Raw genomic sequence first — 17,315 nt, forward strand, 5'->3', positions numbered from 1 at the left:
TGCCTCATTTGTGGGGTTTACCCGGCTTCTCTGAGATATCCATTGGCTAACAATCCCGACTTACTCTGCCGTTCCTCTCACTGCTGTTGATATTATACGACAAAGCCGCAAGAAATTCAATACTGCCTATATTTGGAGAAATCATAGTGCGTGCCCTAATTGCGTAACGATAGGAATCTCAACCTCCTGTACGTACCACCTCCTGTACGTACCGCACTGTAGATGACGACTTCCCAGCCTTTGCTCCCCTTGAGTAACAGCGCAACACCTACTCTGTGCTAGGTAGCAGCACGATATTCCGTGTGTACGTAGGCGTCGACAAGAGGTGCCAGCTCCTAGCGGTATCACACCAGTATTACTGCGTACACTGACTAAGAATGCAGGCTTGGATGAGTTTGGAAAATGACAGTCCCTTGAAACGATGCTGTGACACACGCCCGGTGAGAAGCTGTGCTAGCCAGCATAATGCCACGATCGATCCGTTATACCTACTGTTTGCCCATGGCATGGTTTTCCATGGTATAGCCGGCCGTCTCCTGATTCTGAATTCAAACTTGTCTCACTGATTGTCTCCTGCAGGAGGCAGCTCGTTCTGGCTCCAGAGTCAGTCCAGTTTGAGTTGCCCATCACCAAGCTGCCAACTGCAGCTACTATCTAGTTACTAGTAGCAGCGTGCTCTAAAAGCGGATATGCCATGCTACCTCGCAATAGTCCTAGGTCCCGCTGCTGTTGGATCGTCCCGCTGAATCTAGTCCTCCCCAAGCCCGGGGCCGCTGCTTATCTAAGAGCCTTCTATCCCCCCTGCATCCTAGCGGCTGCTGTGCTCAGGGGGAATCCAGCCTATGGCCCTTCTTCTTCCCTTGCCCATCTAAAACTCCCCGCCAATAATCACAAGCTCACACTTTACTCCAAAAGCTGCCTTGTTGCGCTGCTGCTGTACCACCACACCACCACCACACACGCGCAATGTCCAACCTCTTCTCTGGAATGTAAGCAACGCCCGCGCCGCCGATTGTCGCTGCTTCGCTGCTTCTGCCTTTTATTGGATCCTCCCCGTTGTGGCTGCAGTCTACTGCGTGTCTCGGCTCTTGCAGAGCAGAGCAGCTCTTTTTCTCAGCCGCATTGATTGTTTGTGTGTTTGCTAACTCGCGTGTTCCGAAACCAGAAAGGCCCAGATTCGGGGAACCTCTGCCAAGGCAGGGAATCCCGTCAAGAGCCCGACCGCGTCGGAGGCTTCAGCTCACGCCCAAGCACAAGCACAAGCCCATGCTCAAGCACAAGCTGCTGCCTCTTCCCGGTCTGCAGCCGCCGCGGACCACCATCCGTCAATCAGCTCTGTGTCCAGCTCAGCAGCGCCCAAAGTGTCTCTTCCCGAGTCCCTGTCCTTTGCAAAGTCAATAGACGCTGTGGTTCCAACGCCCCTCGACATCCCCCGGCCGCTACCGCTATGGCTCAACACAGCCTGCGCCAAACACATTGTCAAGGGAAATTTCATGACGCTGAGTGCTCGGCCAAAGACGGTTGAGCATGGCGAGTGGGTAGCACACCAGGGTACGCTTTTAATATCAAACCTTTGAGAAGCAGGAGAGAGAGAAAGAGAACCTATGGGGAGGAAGAGAGAGAGAGAGAGAGAGTGCGAAAAAGCGAGAAGCAATGCTATATTCTAACACCTAATAATAACAGTGGTCGAGCACTATCGTAACCTATGGAACTTTGTCCGAGTCGTTCACGAAAAGGAAGACGACGGCACCAGCATTTGCAATCCCATGACATGCCCCAAGATGTCTGCCGGCAAGTAAGTGTCGTCGCTACCTCTGCAACAACCCTTTGCTGTCCCCAGAAGGAAGTGGAGTGCCTTGGCTAATGCATGCGCGCATGCGGATATAGGAACCACTCCTATACCTGGCTCAACAAAAACCACGAGCCGGTGGAGCTGCCCGCCTTCGAGTACATGAGTCTCATGCAGCGGTGGATGTCTGGCAAGATTGACGACCCTGCCCTATTCCCTACCGACCCAGATACAGTGTCGTTTGCTACCCATCCAGACTACACCAGCACCGCCATCCAGCAACTCAGCGGCGCCGACGACTGGTTTGGAGGCAGAAGCGGTTTCCCCAAGCAAATGTCCAGTACCTGCCAGCTCATCTTCCGCCAGATCTTCCGCGTCTACGCTCACCTCTACTGGGATCACTTCGTCGAGCCTTTCTATCACCTCAACCTAGAGAAGCAGCTCAACAGCTGCTTTAGCCATTTCCTCCTAACCGCAACGACGCTCGACATGCTGCAGCCCACAGAGCTGGAGCCCATGCAGTACCTCATTGACCTTTGGGCGGCCGACGGCACTTTCCCTCCGGAATCCAAGCCCTATTCCTACGCCAACATCGAGCGCGGCCGATACATCCAGAGTCTCAGCACTGGAGCTTGATTGGATCCGAGGACCAGGGGAAGAAGGATCCAACTGCGGCTGCAGACCGATGATCCACTTATTGCGTGTTTTGCGCTGCAGCATACAGCGGGAAACTACAGGCCCGATTCGATAGGCCTCGTGGACCCTCTAACCGACGGAAATGGGAGTATGAGGGACTAATGTGATGGAAAAAGAAAGAAATAGGAAGAGAGCTAACTGGGGCGCACCATTTTTGAGACATCGCCAGTGGATAGGATGATCTGATACCATAGAACCAGGTTTCTCAGGTGATGATGATTATGAGAACCATGGCCTCCTCGAACACTATCTGAGGAGCATCTAGTGAGGGACAAATTCTGATTCCCTTTGACTTGACTGCGTAATGAACATTGCTAGATTTAGAGAGACCGTCTATACGAATATACTACAAGTTATTGCACATGACTACATTGATATCACGCAAGAAGTCGATCGGTGTGCCAATGTGTCTGTGCCAGTTGCCCTTCTAGTGGAAACCCACCTTCAAGTAAAGACATCCGCAGATATCGATGGATAGTCAGGCAGGTATCCTCCATCATGCCACTGGCTCTGTGCTGTTGCCACCACTCGTACTCGTATGCGTATATCCTTGGGCAAAAGTATCGGCTGCTGCATGATACAGGAAGCTTTGGCATAATGCGTAATCAAAAATGCGACGAACGGCTATCTGTGCCAATGGCAGTGCTCCTCATGGGAAACCCAAGGCCACCACCCTCATCCAGAGCCTCGTGAACAAAGCTAAACCCTTGTAGCAAGAATGGGCGTCCTGGCACACGCTACCTTTGACCTGTGACCGTTGTAATACCCCAATCTAGTATTGTTTTGGAGACAGAAAGAAAAAGAAAAGAAAAGAAAAGAAAATCGGACCAAGGGAGGGGAGGAGGGAGAAATTCCAGTTTCCTGCCCCCCCCCCCCCCCCCCCCCCCCCCAGTCTGGCTGACTGCTATTGTATGCCAGATACCGGGTTCAGCTGAGACCTGGCGCCTGTTAGCTCGTACTTAATTCAGGCTACAAAGTCAAACACTTACAATTGCCATCGTGGGGGCTATGAGCCTATCCCTCCCTGGGCTGACGGGTATTATTCAGAGCGCAGGATCCATCTATATCGGGTGATTAGAACCATCGATTTGAGACTGGGCAATGGCATAGTATCCTTATCCTGTTATTGGCACCCCTCCCCCTAGGACACTTCTTTTTTTATGAATGTCTCAGTTTTTGAACCTGAAATAGATACTACCTAGGACAAGTGAGTGGTCAGTATATGAACATAGAGTTACTTTCTACGTAAGGTTAATGAATTTTAGAGTTGAGCTCAATCAGTTGTATCCGTACCGTGACAGAGACAGAGACAGAACCACTGGTTCCAGTAGGAAGCTTCAGAGGAGCTTGAGAAAGAAGGGAACAAGGCAGATGTCTCCTTCAAAGCTATCCTAGATATTTCCCATACTACCACCTAGTTGATCAAATATTAGCAATGTGCTCCCTATCCATCATATTGTAACTCTTTTGACATCTAAAACTTTCCAGATCATGTATATAATTTCGCTCATTGATTCCCACCAAGAATCACTGCCAACGTAGTGAAAAGCAGGCCTGCCTACCTGAACGGAGAGGTAGGGGGTAGCATTGTTTCCCAGATAGCTATATACCCACCTTGCTGATACGCCCTGTCAAGGCCGAGACGCAGTAAGACATGCTTAATGGAACGCAAGGACCTGCTTCCTGTGTCGCCTCTCCATTGGCAGTGATTAGTTGCCTGATTTCCTATCAGAAGCTCCATAATTTTCTAGCACATTTCAGTTGCGACCTGTCGGCTACCCAAGGCAAAACCTGGCGTCGTAGCGAGTGATGAGCCATTCAGTGCGCAACATTGCGTCCGAAAGACATCTCACTCTCCTGTCTCCAGCATAAACTCCATTCTATCTTGGATAATTAGGCAGACATGGGGCAGAAAAGTGAGGCGACTGACGCCTTGGCTGTCCTTTTGCTTGTTTGCTCCAATAGTCATGCCCGATCCAGGGAACCACATCCGTATGCCAAGACGAATCCTCTTGAAGGGCTAGACTCGGCTCCTACTTGCTGAATGCCTGAACCAGGAGATCAGGCTGTGTATACCACACCTGTCCAGGCTGATCAGTGCATTCTCCCAAATATGGACTTGACAAGCTAATAGCGTGGAAGTTTGGTGGCGCCCCGCAAGTTCGTCCAAATATGCCGAACTTGCTTATCCCAGTTCCTTGATTCACGCGGCCTCTTTCGATTCAAGATGGTGTAGAGAGCCTCCCCCCTCCTCCCCTCGGCGGCTAAGTCGGCTGAAGGAGAGGATTCAGGAAGCATAAACCGGTGTGATAAATATTGACCGGTTGCATCGAGGTAAATTTGTGGCGTCCAATACCACCCCCAGAACGTGGGTGTAGGTGCCATCAGCGAGAGCATGCATGTAGGTACATATACGCAGCAGTGTTACCAGGCTTATTAGTACAAGGTACCAGATACCCTGTCCAGGTGGACCAGAGCAACCTCGATGAGAAAGCCCACGCTGTAGAACTCTCTGATGCAAGACTGTATTATTAATACCCTTGATCTTTTTTTTGGGAATCTCTTTTCTACCGTCATCTCATGTAACCAAGTAGGTGCAAAAAAGTAGTTAGTAGCTGAATTACTAGAGAGTGAAGTGACACTCATCTTTGCAAGTATTGTAACTATTCAAATTCTCAGCCATATCGGTTCATCTCAAAACAAGTGCTGGAGAAGTATGGCATCAAGTATGTCAAAAGCCATGTAATAATGTGACCACGTCAAATGTCCCTAGACTTGCGTAGTGAATAGTCACGACAGCTTCGATCGTAATACACGGAGGTGTCATCGAATCTTATGCCCGTGCGTACCCTGCTTGATGTCTCGAACTGAGACTGTTAAATTTGTGACGCCTGTTATTATCAAGTAGTCATTGTTTGCTCCCCCCCTGTGTTGCCTGACTTTTGGTCTTGAATTCACAATTACAAACCACTCTAAATGTTTATATTCTGCCACCCCGTGGCTTCTGTCTCTTTGTTGTTTTACACTCTCTCGTCCATTACCTTCTGAACAATGCGACCTGAGATTTCCTAAACATTTATTAGTCTTTAGCGCTCTTGTTTTCAGGCCAGTTCAGTTCAACCAAATCATGAATAACGATTTCAGCACCCCCACCGCGGATTATGTGTTGCCGCCGTTATTAGACGCAACACTTGATGAGTTGCGAACCGGGCTAGACGCTGGCCACTTCACCAGCCTTCAGCTTGTTCAAGCTTATATTCGTCGAATCCAGCAAGTCAACCCCCTATTGGAAGCCGTCACCCAAATCAATCCTGACGCCTGTGTGATTGCTATTCGACTTAATAATGAAAGGAATCAGATAAGAAACTGTGCGCGAATCTCCGATCTCGGGCCCCTTCACGGCATTCCAATCTTGCTCAAGAATAGTATTGCAACAGCCGACCATCTGCAAACGACAGCCAGTTCGTACGGCTTAATGGGAGCCCGCGTTCCTGAAGACAGCACGGTAGTGGAAAAGCTGCGTGACGCTGGAGCCATTATCCTTGGGAAAACGAGGACTCAGTGGTCTACCCTCCGTGACGACAGCTATGGCAGCCATATAGATAAATGGACCCTACATGGAAGCCAAACGAAAGGCGCATATTTCGAGGGGCAGATCCCAAAGGGCTCTTCTGGCGGCTGCGCAGTGGGAACTTCAATTGGCCTTGCGTGGGCATCTTTGGCCACTGACACTGACGGTTCCATCATCATGCCAGCAAGCCATAGCAACGTCGTTGGCTTCAAACCGACAGTTGGACTAACGTCGCGGCATCTGACGATTCCTCAGGCGTTGAGACAAGAGTCAGCCGACACGTTGAGGCTCGAGTCGGTTGGCACGATGACCCGAACCGTGAAGGACGCGGCGTATTTGTTGAAAGCCATCATGGGGCGAGATAGGAAAGATCCGTACACTGCTCGAATTCCCTTTAATATTTATCCAAACTATGTAGCGGCATGCAGGGAAGACGGCCTGCAAGGAATGAGAATCGGCTTCTTGCGATCGCTGGCGTGGTTTTTTCAAGTCTGTACCTACGACTTGCCAATAGAAAAATTCAACCAGGCCTTGGATGTGATGCGCAGAGCGAAAGCCACAATAGTCGATGGCATCGTGCTTAACGGAGCTGTCAATACGGACCTGGATGGCACGCATCATCGTCGTTGTGCCCTTGATTTCTCGCTCGATTTTCCCAGGCACCTCTGCAATTTGAAAGAGACTCCCCCTGATATTTATTCATCGGTTGACTTGCGTGAATTTGCGCGAAGAATCCCAAAGGAACAATACCCTTCTTGTCAAACGAACACTTGCAAGGAAGACCCCAAGATGAACAAGGACGAGAAGCCGGCAAGCCAAGAGCCGCCTGAGCATGAGCAGGGATACTTGGACGAACTAGGCCTCTTGACTGCCTTTGAGAAATTCGAGCTTGACGCCCTTGCCACATGGCCGCACATAGCTGCCACGCTGTGCTCGCGGGTGGGTAGCATTTGTGCTGTCACCGTGCCGTTTTCAAAGCTGGGCCCAGAAAGACCCATCATTCCGAGCGATGACGGCTCGATTGACTCGGCCCCTAATAAACCGTATGGCATTTCTTTCATCGGGACCAGCTTTCAGGAAGAGAAGTTGTTTAAGATAGCTTACGCCTTTGAGCAGCTGACCCAAGCGCGTAAGAAGGTCCGCCCAATCGTCGCTCCGAGGACTGAGCTGGCAGACTTTTTGGTACACCGAGGTTAATGAGCTTCTTGGTACGTTTGTTCCGACTATTTGCTCTTGTTAGGGCATGGTAGCTAATCTAGAACAAGCGATACGAGTACACCGTTAACCCGGTATCGATCAAAGTGGTTCTTTCTTTCGGCAACAAAAGTCTCGGGTGGTGTGGCCGGCTAGTTTTGCTTGACTTTGATGAACGCGAGTTTTGGCTTGATAGAGATGGTACAGTTGTTTAACTGTATGCATAGCAAAAGGTAAAGGCGGGGATGCTAGGAATTATCGGAGATTAGTTAGCAATTATTTATGGGCGAGTATACGAATATCTTGACATGCGGCAAGATGGCGTGCGAATTGGCTGTGATTTCACCTCCTTTGTAGGGTAGGAGGATTTGAATTGAGTGTTTGTAACCATTGTCCTTGACATAAATGAATAGCAGGTTGCAATAGACATTGTCTTGCATGTGTGACTGTCTCTTGATCGTAACGAAGCTGCACGCAGTCGGTGATTGGGTTGGTGGGTAGAAAGTCTTGGCTGATGAGTAGAAGTCTTTTCCACCCACCAGTTTACGCAGAGGACTGCAAGATATTTTCCTCTTCTTCTTTTGGATTTGACCTAGGGGCAATGACTCAACGATATATTTGTGATTATACGCGAAGGAAATGATATGCAAAAAGCTGGAAAGTTGGCCTTGACGGAAGCTACGAGGTTCTTTGTTGGTTTCGCATCGTTGTAGCACTTGGCCACATCTATAGGTTATGCTTTAAAAGGCAAGACCACCCTGCCAGCTTTGGCTATGGATGCCTACCAGCACATATTAACTCATTTATCCAATAATGCCAATCTCCAATTATCAAAAAGCGTTTCCAATCAATCCCTTAGCAACAATATCACGTCTGGCCAGGAATACCTGGAGCCAGATCCAATGTATACTGCTGACCTCATGCCCAAAGTCAATCAGCAGCCATTGCTTGGTGCCACGACTATCGTGAGTATCCCATTGAAGACGACTGGGATATACTCGAGATGAGATGAATGATTGTCCTATTTAATTGAAAATCGGAACACCGTCTTTCCACCTTTCAGCTACATCAACTAACACCCCAGAAGATGTATTGAACAGAGGCGGTGATCACGTGCCCTGAAAGCTGCCCCTCCAAAGCTCCAAGCAAATGCTCCAATGCCCCGCAGCCTGGTATGACGATCTTGGTCAGGCAATCTTTTTGAAAAGTAAACAAATTGCTAGCAGCTCTCTCGACATGGACGAATCAGAGCTGGAACAGGTCAGTCTGTGCCACCAGCAGCATTCTAGAATTGTCCAAAAAGTTGTCTTGCTAAACAAACATCATCTGCAGATCCGAAAAGCTCGTCTTGAGCAGCTCAAGGCGCAAGGAGGAGGTGGTGGCGGCGGCGGAGGTGCTCGCTCTGGCGGCGGTTCCGGCCAAGAAGAGAGGCAGAGACAGTAAGTTTTTATCTCCATATAGCACCTGTGTTAAAAAAAAAAGAATTACCGTGTTGTTGAAGAAGAAGATTTCAAGCTAAATCAGCCAACTCCCTCCCCGTATAGACAAGCCGAAGAAGCCCGCCAGCAGATCCTCAACCAGATCCTGCACCCCGAAGCTGCGGACCGCCTCGGACGCATCCGCCTCGTCAAGGAGCAGCGCGCAACCGACGTCGAGAACCGCCTGATTACGCTGGCGCAGACCGGTCAGCTGCGGCAGAAAGTGACGGAAGAACAGCTCAAGGAACTGTTGACGGCGGTGGCGGACAACGAGCAGCATGAGAAGATTGTTGTGAGTAGGCGCAAGGGTTGGGACGATGACGATGATGATTTGCTGGATCTATAAGCGGACATGCCTTTTTTTTTTTTCGAGTCTTTTCTTTTACTCATACGATGTTGATCACGAATAGCTATTTCTCTCCTAGTTCCTACCACGCAAATGGGTGGAGCTGTATAATGCATATTTAGAAAGAGAGAGGGAGACAAAGGAGACAAAGGAGGTATCAAGTGTATACAGCTTCGTGAGGGTTGATCTGATGAATGGTGTTAACAAAAACTTAAAAAGTACAAGTACACAGTGTCATGAAGGCCGCCCTGACAGCCGGTATAACACACCAAATAATAAAACAAAAAGATAACAAGCCAGCAGTAATCTTGTACAGCCCCTGTGGCAGTGGCATCAGCCATCAACATCAGAAGCCCTTGGCTCTCATTTCCTTCAACCGCCTCTTCTCCTCCTTCTCTCGCTTGCGAATCGCTCTCAGATCCGGCGGCTGCTCAATTCCCAGCTCTCTTCTCAGGTCCTCTACATCTCTCTCCAGCTCCTCCTCCCAAAAGACATTGATTATGTCCTTGCTCCTTACGCCGTTCTTAACCGCCCACGGCATGTACACCCCGAAAAAGCGTCGCCTCTCGGCCGGCTTCAGCGTGGCCACGGCCAGCATGCTGAGACCCGTCATGGGCAGCAGCGTGTTGGCGAATTCAAAGGCCTTGAGCGCCACCTCTCCCTCTCGAACCGTGGGCAGACCCGTCAATGCGTGGTAAAAGTCATGACACTCACGGTACCGCTGCATCACGTAGGCGCACTCCTCGTCGTCAATGTACTTTACCTGCGAGCGAGTATCTGGAGACACGCCCTCGCGGTCCAGCCACTCGACGTAGGCGCGGCCCACAGTGTTGGCGGGCAGGGCGCGCAGGGCTGGGATGGACAGAGTCTTGGAGCTGATCCGAGGACGCAGGCGAAGGATGCGGCGGCCGGTGGGATGTGCGAGCATGGCGTCGCGAAGGCGGTAGATAAAGTAAGGGGTTGCCGTAGCTTCGCCAAGGGTGGCTATGAGATCTGCAAGATTCCGCATCAGCTGAGGATTCGAAGCCATCATGTGTTTGATTTTCATCTGCCGCCCTCTCTGTGCCTCTCCTGGCACTTGGGGCTTTGTTCAAGTGACTTGCTCCCGCACTCCAGCCCACCCCCCTCCCCTCTCCTCACAAGCTTGGTTCCTAATGGGAATCCTAGGACTAGTCTTTCTTTATGGAGGGAAGGTGTCAAATCTTGTCATACAAATCCCATAAAAAGCGAAACGCCCATATTGTTTGCTCTCCTCGGCTAGTGTGGGATATAGACAGGCACCAGAGGAGAGGCAAGGGGAAATGAGAAAACCGGGAACCCGGCATTGCATTGCGCCGTCTTCATGTGGCGTTACAGGAGAAAAAAGAAGAATCAAGTAGAATGAATTACAAATAAAATCAAAAGGCATGACGTACCGGCGCGGTAGGGATTGAACAGCGACATGATGCCGGATCCAATGGCCATGCCAGCCTGCTCTATCTTGGTCAGAGGCACATGGCCTGGATACTTGGGCGGTGGCCGGTTGAGCGCAGAGAAATGGCGAACTGCGGCAGTTGCAGTCAATGCTGTGGCCCTAGACGGATGGCAGATTGCAGGTCTTGAGGCACCCAATATTGATCTTGAAGCCAGTCCTGGTGCTGAAGCCGTAGCCCGAAGCCCATGTCCGACTCTAATCAGTGGCGCGTCCATTTTCAGTCTACTTGGTGCAGGGATAGTGCGTCAAGAATGCGGTGGGCCGCGAGCAGCTGAAAATAGGACCAGAGACAAACAAAAAGCAAAAGAATGGCAAATGTGATGATTGATGGCGGAAGCTGCCGCGTGTGCTCCGAAGCTGTATCTCTCCCCTGTCAAGTCATTAGTCGTGCACACCACCCTGTTTTATGCCTCTTTCTCCCCATTGCTAACCTGGTATAGTCGTTGAATTTCAATTAAAAGGCACAACCTTGCGATAGCTGGGATACTGGGCGGGAATCAGAAGGGGGAAAGAGCTTGACTTGAGGTTGAAAAGAAACTAGTTTCCGAGGATCCAAGATTTTGGGCCGATCGGATGACTGCCGGTTTAGTGACAGTCAAAATGGGCCGACTCAGCTTAGAGCTCAGAAGCTTTTGTGGGGGCCACCAGCTAGCTCCAGCTCCAGATCCTTGGGCCTGTCCTGTCCAGCACTTCCATCATTCTGATTTTTGTCTTGCTCTGTGCATCTCCTGATCTCATCTCCCCTTGTACATGATCGGCGGGAGGTGCCTGTGTCCTTGTCTCACTGTGTGCTACTGCTCATACATGTGATTCTATCCTCAGGCCCCACAGACACCATATAAGCCAAATACTGCAGTAGCACTACTACGTATGTACCAGTATCATACGAATCGTATCTGTCAAGTACCTAGCCAGTAGCCAGCCAGTCAAGAACTTCAAGTGCCGTGGACCAAAGCAAATTGGGCTCTAGTGCTTTGTGCCCCGAGCCCTATTGAGAAATAAAGTATGGTAGCATTGTGCTCTTGTCTGGCGCATTCCACTCCGTGCCTGCTCGCAAAATACTCACACAAGCACCATGTATTACTACGTTACTCGGGTAGAGACGACACAAACGTGATGTTGCCTTAATTCTTGCTGTCGTCGCGAGGCGCCCCAAAAAAAGCCCCTCGGGGTGATGGCACAAGGCTCATGCTTTTCCCTGACTACTAGCACAGACGTCTCCTCCCGCCGAGGAGATTGATTTGCGGCCAAAGTTCTCATGTCCAAGAGAAACAACGGGGACTGGACAAGATAGATGGGGAGCACCCCACAGATGTGGGAGCACAAATCTAACCCTGCCACTCTGAGAGGAGTCTTTTGGTCCCCGGGCGCATAAGTTGTGTAACGCAATGACATGCTCACGCGCCTTTGTATCTCTTGCTCAGACGAACGGGCGAAAGGGGGGAATAACTTTCCAGCATCTGCATGGACCGGCGTCGTTAGGTATCTGTTGGGGCTTCATTTGGGCGCTTGGATAGGTAGGACAATAGAGCATCTGTGTTGCGTTGATAATTTCAGCTCTGTCTATGAATCTTTGCCTAGTCCTCAGAGAGCCTTATCCTAAACATATCAGATACATACCGTTGAGAGAAGGAGAAAGGCAGCGGCAAGACGACCTCTCCGCTGATACACAACGTGGAAGAAGGTAACAGGAATATACCGTTACATGTCTGAGCGCTTGCTGCTCGCTAGTGTGGTCGTCGTAACATCCACAGATACAGGCACCGACGAAGCTAAGTCGTTCTTCCTGCTTGTTGCTCGGTATTTGGACCTGGTGCATAGATCTCCTCCAGTCTTTTTGGCTGAGCGGCTACGTCTAATATCCTGCTTGGTTGTATTAGTCCTCTTTTCGATCCAATTTGGCTACTAGATTGAGACTCCTGTGGCAGCCCAACAGGAAACGAACAAACTTACTTGGCGTCTACTCGCACCATCATTCTCTCTCTCTCTCTTCTCTATTTTGCAGTTCTTCACATCATCTTGAGAATACCTTGACTTTGCGGTGACATCTATTCACGGAAGCCTGCATTTCGAGATCGCACGCGTCTCGTCCTCACGCTCATCCTCTCGTCTCGTCTCGTCTCCTCCTCTTTTTCCTTCTCCACTCTCCCCTAGTGAAGTGCAGCCCTTGTGTAACTCTTCTCCCAGCCACAGCTATAATTGGTGTGCGAGGGTGTGCAACTGTGAGGCTGATAGCATAATATTAGCCTTGTGTTGTTCAAGGTTGCCTCAAACCCGCTTACAGACAGAGTACAAATAGAATCTCAATTCTCGGCGGTTTTCTGCCGCTTGAACAGAGATGCAAGACTGCCGTTGGCGATAGCAATTCAATTATTGCATCTTGGGCATCAAAGCAAATCACCAACGCGAATACGAACAGCTGCAAACGCGGCTGCATTTGCAGCTGCAGCCGCAAGTGCGAACGAACACAAAACATTAAGACAGCAACCGCAACTTCTGGATACTTTCTTCTACTTTCCCCTTCCCCTTCCCCCCCTTCCTTTTCATCTTCCTTTCCATCTTCATTTCTCTATTATCCTACCTCTGATATCACTCTTAAACGAAGAGAAGAAAAAAAAAAAAAAACTGCTCCAATCCTGCGTATGATTTACAGCGTCTGTGCAAAGAGTTGACCATGCCTATGATATTTTCAGAACACATGGAACAGTACGATCTCGAAATCGTGTTTCCTCAGCCTGGACCCTTTACTACGATGCACAGCGCAGACGTTGAGTAAGTCTATCTATGCTGTCTGAATCTGCCTCGATATTTGGCATTTTCTCCCCAGAAGCTACCTTTCTACCACATTTAATTAGGCGCGAGCTTTGTGCTGTGCTATAGTCCTTTATTTTTCTCTTGTACCAGAGCTCTACATGCAACTAACTCGTTCATTCTTTGTTCAACTTTAGTGTCGTCGCCATCCACGGCCTCAATATTGAGGCCCGCTATCTTGTTCATAGAGACACTTGGTCCTACAAGGGCAAGGTTTGGCCCAGAGATATCCTCCCTAGCTGCTTTGGCAAACATTGTCGAGTCATGCTCTTCTCCTACAACGACGGTCTCTCTGTTAATGACGAAGACACGCAATTCACAAAGCATGCCGACCGCCTTCTCCGCCTTCTCATGGAGAAGAGAAAGGAAGACCCAACAAGACCACTTGTTTTCATCTGCCACGATGTAGGTGGACTTATTGTCAAGGAGGTGAGCACGCAATTCCCCATTTGTTTTTGACAGTTTGGCTGCAACTGTGAAATTTGACCGCCTAACCTTGAGGACGGCTGAATCGGCGGTTGCAGGCGCTTGCCAAGGCTCACTTGGATAAGTCGGGCACCATCATCTCCATCGATCAGTTTACTCGACTACTGGTCTTCTTCAACACCCCCCATCATAACGTTGCCAAGTCTGTGCGCACTATTGCCAGTGCTGCTGTGCGTCCCACTCCCCCCGAGGTCTTGGATATGCTCGATAAGGCCTGCAACGAGCACGTTGAGCGTCTCGCGCCTCTTGAGCAACGAGGACGCCTTTACCGCAGACGACTAGTCATCAATTTCCATGCATGCAACTGGTACCGCGGAAAACACCTTGTAGGCCCCCTTCCCTCGCGTCGGTTGCCGTTATATTCAACACAAACCACTTCTCGCGCTTCAGAAGCTAACATACAGGTTTGTTTTACCCCTCAAGCTTGTCGAAAAGGAAGATACCATGTGTAATGTTAGGCATGAGTACTGGGAGAAGCATTTTACCGTTTACGGTGATCACATCTCCATGTGCAAGTTCCCATCAAGCGACGATGTCACTTGCGAGACTGTGTTGAAGACGATTGGCCTCAACACATATCTTGCCATGCGTATGTATCCTGTTTCCGACATCCTCTGTAGAGCGAAGTTTCGCCTCTAAGGGATTAACTCCGCATTCATCACCCTCATCTTACCGGAGCACCATACTGAAATGCGTAGAAATGGATTGCTAGACGCGGCACATTTGCAAGAGTACAGCCTCTTTTTGCGGCCCTTTGACCATCGTCTCCCCTCTCGTCACCGGCCGATTCTGCAATACTGTTCATTGCCTATTAAGTAGGTGTCTGGAGAAAGTTTTCAATAATGGGTGTGGGAAGCAGCTAGTTTAGATTGGTATCGAACCTAGCCTTGGTTTTAAGGAATTCGTAAGTGTTTGGATTTGGTGGAAAGCAATAAAGAAATTCAACATTTCGCACTCTTTGCCCGTGTGTCTGTGAATTGTCTCCGTGTGCTTCCATACTTGAAGTCGTCTCTGATCTAGACTTTGTATGTATCTGTGCTGTAACTTCTACAGCTCTCTACACAGTAGCATTGCAGAGGGCAGCGAGATGGACAAAGGGTGGGCATCGCATCTAAACCCACAGTTCGGAGCCGTTAATACGGGGTCAGTATACGCAGCCGCTAAGACCCGAAACTAGTGCCAGTTTTCAGGCCTGAAGGTACATGATATATAGGTAGTTATAACATAGATAGATTTAATCATATCCTCAGTGCTTCTGGGGTCATCTCGGTTAGGCCAGCTCGTCCTTAATAGTGATGTATTTCCATTTTGCTATTCAACGCCCAGCAACAGCGCTTTCTGAAAAGTAGACGCGGTAATCTGGACGACGAACTGGCTTCTAGTGTGGGGGTTTGTACTCCGTACACCACGCATCAATTATAGGGCGCGCCTCGAGCTTTGTGGAGCTCCTCCTTGGGCCTCGGATTATTAAACAAGAGAAAGTCGCAGCATCGAATTGTTGAAAAATACGAATTGCCGTTTCCTCTTTTCTATAATACGGACTGTCGCCATCTCTTTTTTTTTTTTTTTTCCATCCTGGTCTTCTTACTACATACCTGAGACGTTTGGAATAGGCTCTCAGATACGGCCCAGCAGTCCAATCGACCCCGCGTATCACAATGGGGCGGGCGTCCGTGGAGGATTACCCTCAAGTAGAGTCGATCCAGCTCGACACTACCACTCCCGGCGACTCTTCCGTCTCTCCAGATATTGGCTCGGAAAGCGAACATGGAGTCTCACTCCCTCCTGTCGACACAGGCCGAGATGCAATGCTGTTCTTGGCAGCCTGCATCATCATCGAATGCCTAGTTTGGGGTGAGGAACAAGATGTGGCATTATCGACGGAACGCCCTGTTGGCTAACAAACGGCCAGGCTTTCCCTTTGCCTTTGGTATCTTTCAAAACTACTATAGCACTCATGCACCGTTCATGGGCTCTCCGAACATTGCTGCCATCGGCACAACTGCAATGGTAGACTGCTCTTCTCCCGTCTCCGTCCTCCTCTGCTCCCAGGCGCTCGTATTAACCGTCCTCACCATAGGGAACCATGTACCTATCTGCCCCATTCGTCTTTCCGCTCATGAGAATGTATCCCAAGCAGAACCGATACGGCCCAACCGTCGGCCTCTTCATCATGTGCATAGCCCTCGCGCTGAGCTCCTTCTCGCAGACTGTCTGGCACCTGATCCTCACCCAGGGCGTCCTGTTCGCCGTGGGCGGCTCGATCTGCTACGGACCCTGCATCCTGTACATGGACGAGTGGTTCGTCAAGCGCAAAGGCCTGGCGTTTGGCCTGATGTGGAGTGGTACAGGTATCGGCGGGTTCGCGATCCCAATGCTGCTCGAGTTTCTGCTGGGGCGGTACGGCTTGCGGACGACGCTGCGCATCTGGGCGGTGGCGCTCTTCGTGCTGACGATCCCCGTGGTCTACTTTGTCAAGCCGCGACTGCCGGTTACGACCGGTGCCAGGTTCCAGCTGTCGAAGCTGGGCTTTCTCTTTGACCGGTCATTCATCGTATTTCAGTTGGCAAACATAGTCCAGGCGCTGGGCTTCTTCATGCCGGGCCTGTATCTGCCGTCCTATGCCACCTCGGCTCTTGGCTCTGAGGCGTTCCCTGCCGCATTGACAGTCTTGGCCGTCAATGTTGCATCCGTTTTCGGGTGTATTGCTATGGGAATGCTTGCCGATCGGTTTCACGCTACGACGTGCCTCATGATATCAGCGGTGGGCGCGGCTGCGGGTGCTTTCTTGCTGTGGGGGTTTGCGACGAACTTGGCCGTCCTCTACATCTTTTGCGTCGTATACGGGATATTTGCAGGTTCATATTCAAGTGCTTGGACAGCAGTGATTCGCACGGTGGTTTCCAAGCCAAGTCAAGCAGGCACCTCAAGCGGAGGCTCTGCTTTTGACCCGTTCATGATCTTTGGATACCTCGCGGCCGGCCGGGGCATTGGAAATGTTGTATCAGGCCCTCTGAGTGAGGTTTTGGTCAAGGGAGCCCCGTGGCAAGGACAGGCCTTTGGTGGATATGGAAGCGGCTATGGCCCAGTTATTGCTTTTACTGGAATAACTGCCATTGCTGGCGGTGCCTCCTTTCTATGGAAGCGTGTTGGATGGATGTGATTTTCCTAAAGATAGATCGAGTCTGCGTACTAGAGCAGGTCAATAATGGAAGTAGATATTGTTCAAGTGGCCGGTCCATGTAGAATGAAGTTCCATGTAAATTGGTTTGCAGCCCACGTAACAAGAGGACAAAGAATAGAGACTATAATGCGATACTACGCACAGACGAGGGGGAAAGAGCATGAGAATTATAGAGGAATTGCTTTAATCACACAGTTATAGTGCATAGGAATTCGGTATCTCGTTAAAAATCTAGGACCTTTGAGTGATTGTAGCATTCGCATACAGCTTATTACACAGTAAGACG

The 17,315-nt window shown here is 50.1% G+C and overlaps 6 protein-coding genes across 8 annotated transcripts; 5 read left to right on the forward strand and 1 right to left on the reverse strand.

Moving 5' to 3' along the window:
• Positions 1 to 734: 734 nt before the first annotated feature.
• TrAFT101_000650 (uncharacterized protein) lies at positions 735 to 2,921 on the forward strand. Its single transcript, XM_024907448.2, has 4 exons — positions 735 to 989; positions 1,166 to 1,551; positions 1,684 to 1,795; positions 1,888 to 2,921. Exons 1-4 carry the CDS (start codon positions 967 to 969, stop codon positions 2,423 to 2,425), a joined length of 1,059 nt encoding a protein of 352 aa, XP_024764871.1. The 5' UTR covers positions 735 to 966; the 3' UTR covers positions 2,426 to 2,921.
• A 2,557-nt stretch (positions 2,922 to 5,478) lies between these two features.
• Positions 5,479 to 7,666, forward strand: TrAFT101_000651 (uncharacterized protein). 2 transcript variants are annotated; one of them, XM_066126107.1, is made up of 3 exons: positions 5,479 to 7,099; positions 7,173 to 7,264; positions 7,322 to 7,666. In XM_066126107.1, exons 1-2 carry the CDS (start codon positions 5,613 to 5,615, stop codon positions 7,174 to 7,176), a joined length of 1,491 nt encoding a protein of 496 aa, XP_065982206.1. In that variant the 5' UTR covers positions 5,479 to 5,612; the 3' UTR covers positions 7,177 to 7,264; positions 7,322 to 7,666. The 2 variants fall into 2 exon arrangements, with proteins under 2 accessions (XP_065982206.1, XP_024764872.1); XM_024904901.2 differs by having other exon boundaries at positions 5,479 to 7,264.
• Positions 7,667 to 8,433: 767 nt separating this feature from the next.
• On the forward strand, positions 8,434 to 9,423 carry TrAFT101_000652 (uncharacterized protein). The gene is made up of 3 exons (XM_024904902.2): positions 8,434 to 8,510; positions 8,583 to 8,689; positions 8,795 to 9,423. The coding sequence occupies exons 1-3, from the start codon at positions 8,487 to 8,489 to the stop codon at positions 9,072 to 9,074; spliced, it is 411 nt and encodes a 136-aa protein (XP_024764873.1). The 5' UTR covers positions 8,434 to 8,486; the 3' UTR covers positions 9,075 to 9,423.
• COQ4 (Ubiquinone biosynthesis protein) lies at positions 9,241 to 11,216 on the reverse strand. The gene is made up of 3 exons (XM_024907449.2): positions 10,980 to 11,216; positions 10,490 to 10,918; positions 9,241 to 10,067 (listed from the first exon to the last, which is right to left on the reverse strand). Exons 2-3 carry the CDS (start codon positions 10,761 to 10,763, stop codon positions 9,421 to 9,423), a joined length of 921 nt encoding a protein of 306 aa, XP_024764874.1. The 5' UTR covers positions 10,764 to 10,918; positions 10,980 to 11,216; the 3' UTR covers positions 9,241 to 9,420.
• A 1,037-nt stretch (positions 11,217 to 12,253) lies between these two features.
• Positions 12,254 to 14,810, forward strand: TrAFT101_000654 (uncharacterized protein; the record flags this gene model as incomplete). The annotated part of the gene is made up of 6 exons (XM_024910490.2): positions 12,254 to 12,401; positions 13,242 to 13,320; positions 13,497 to 13,788; positions 13,884 to 14,171; positions 14,269 to 14,434; positions 14,544 to 14,810. 6 exons carry the CDS (start codon positions 12,254 to 12,256, stop codon positions 14,555 to 14,557), a joined length of 987 nt encoding a protein of 328 aa, XP_024764875.2. The 3' UTR covers positions 14,558 to 14,810.
• A 525-nt stretch (positions 14,811 to 15,335) lies between these two features.
• TrAFT101_000655 (uncharacterized protein) lies at positions 15,336 to 17,218 on the forward strand. 2 transcript variants are annotated; one of them, XM_024903281.2, is made up of 3 exons: positions 15,336 to 15,699; positions 15,758 to 15,855; positions 15,926 to 17,218. In XM_024903281.2, the coding sequence occupies exons 1-3, from the start codon at positions 15,504 to 15,506 to the stop codon at positions 17,006 to 17,008; spliced, it is 1,377 nt and encodes a 458-aa protein (XP_024764876.1). In that variant the 5' UTR covers positions 15,336 to 15,503; the 3' UTR covers positions 17,009 to 17,218. The 2 variants fall into 2 exon arrangements, with proteins under 2 accessions (XP_024764876.1, XP_065982207.1); XM_066126108.1 differs by having other exon boundaries at positions 15,678 to 15,855.
• The last annotated feature ends 97 nt before the right edge of the window (positions 17,219 to 17,315 follow it).

This window comes from Trichoderma asperellum, chromosome 1, assembly GCF_020647865.1.
Source record: "Trichoderma asperellum chromosome 1, complete sequence".
Taxonomy (NCBI): domain Eukaryota; kingdom Fungi; phylum Ascomycota; class Sordariomycetes; order Hypocreales; family Hypocreaceae; genus Trichoderma; species Trichoderma asperellum.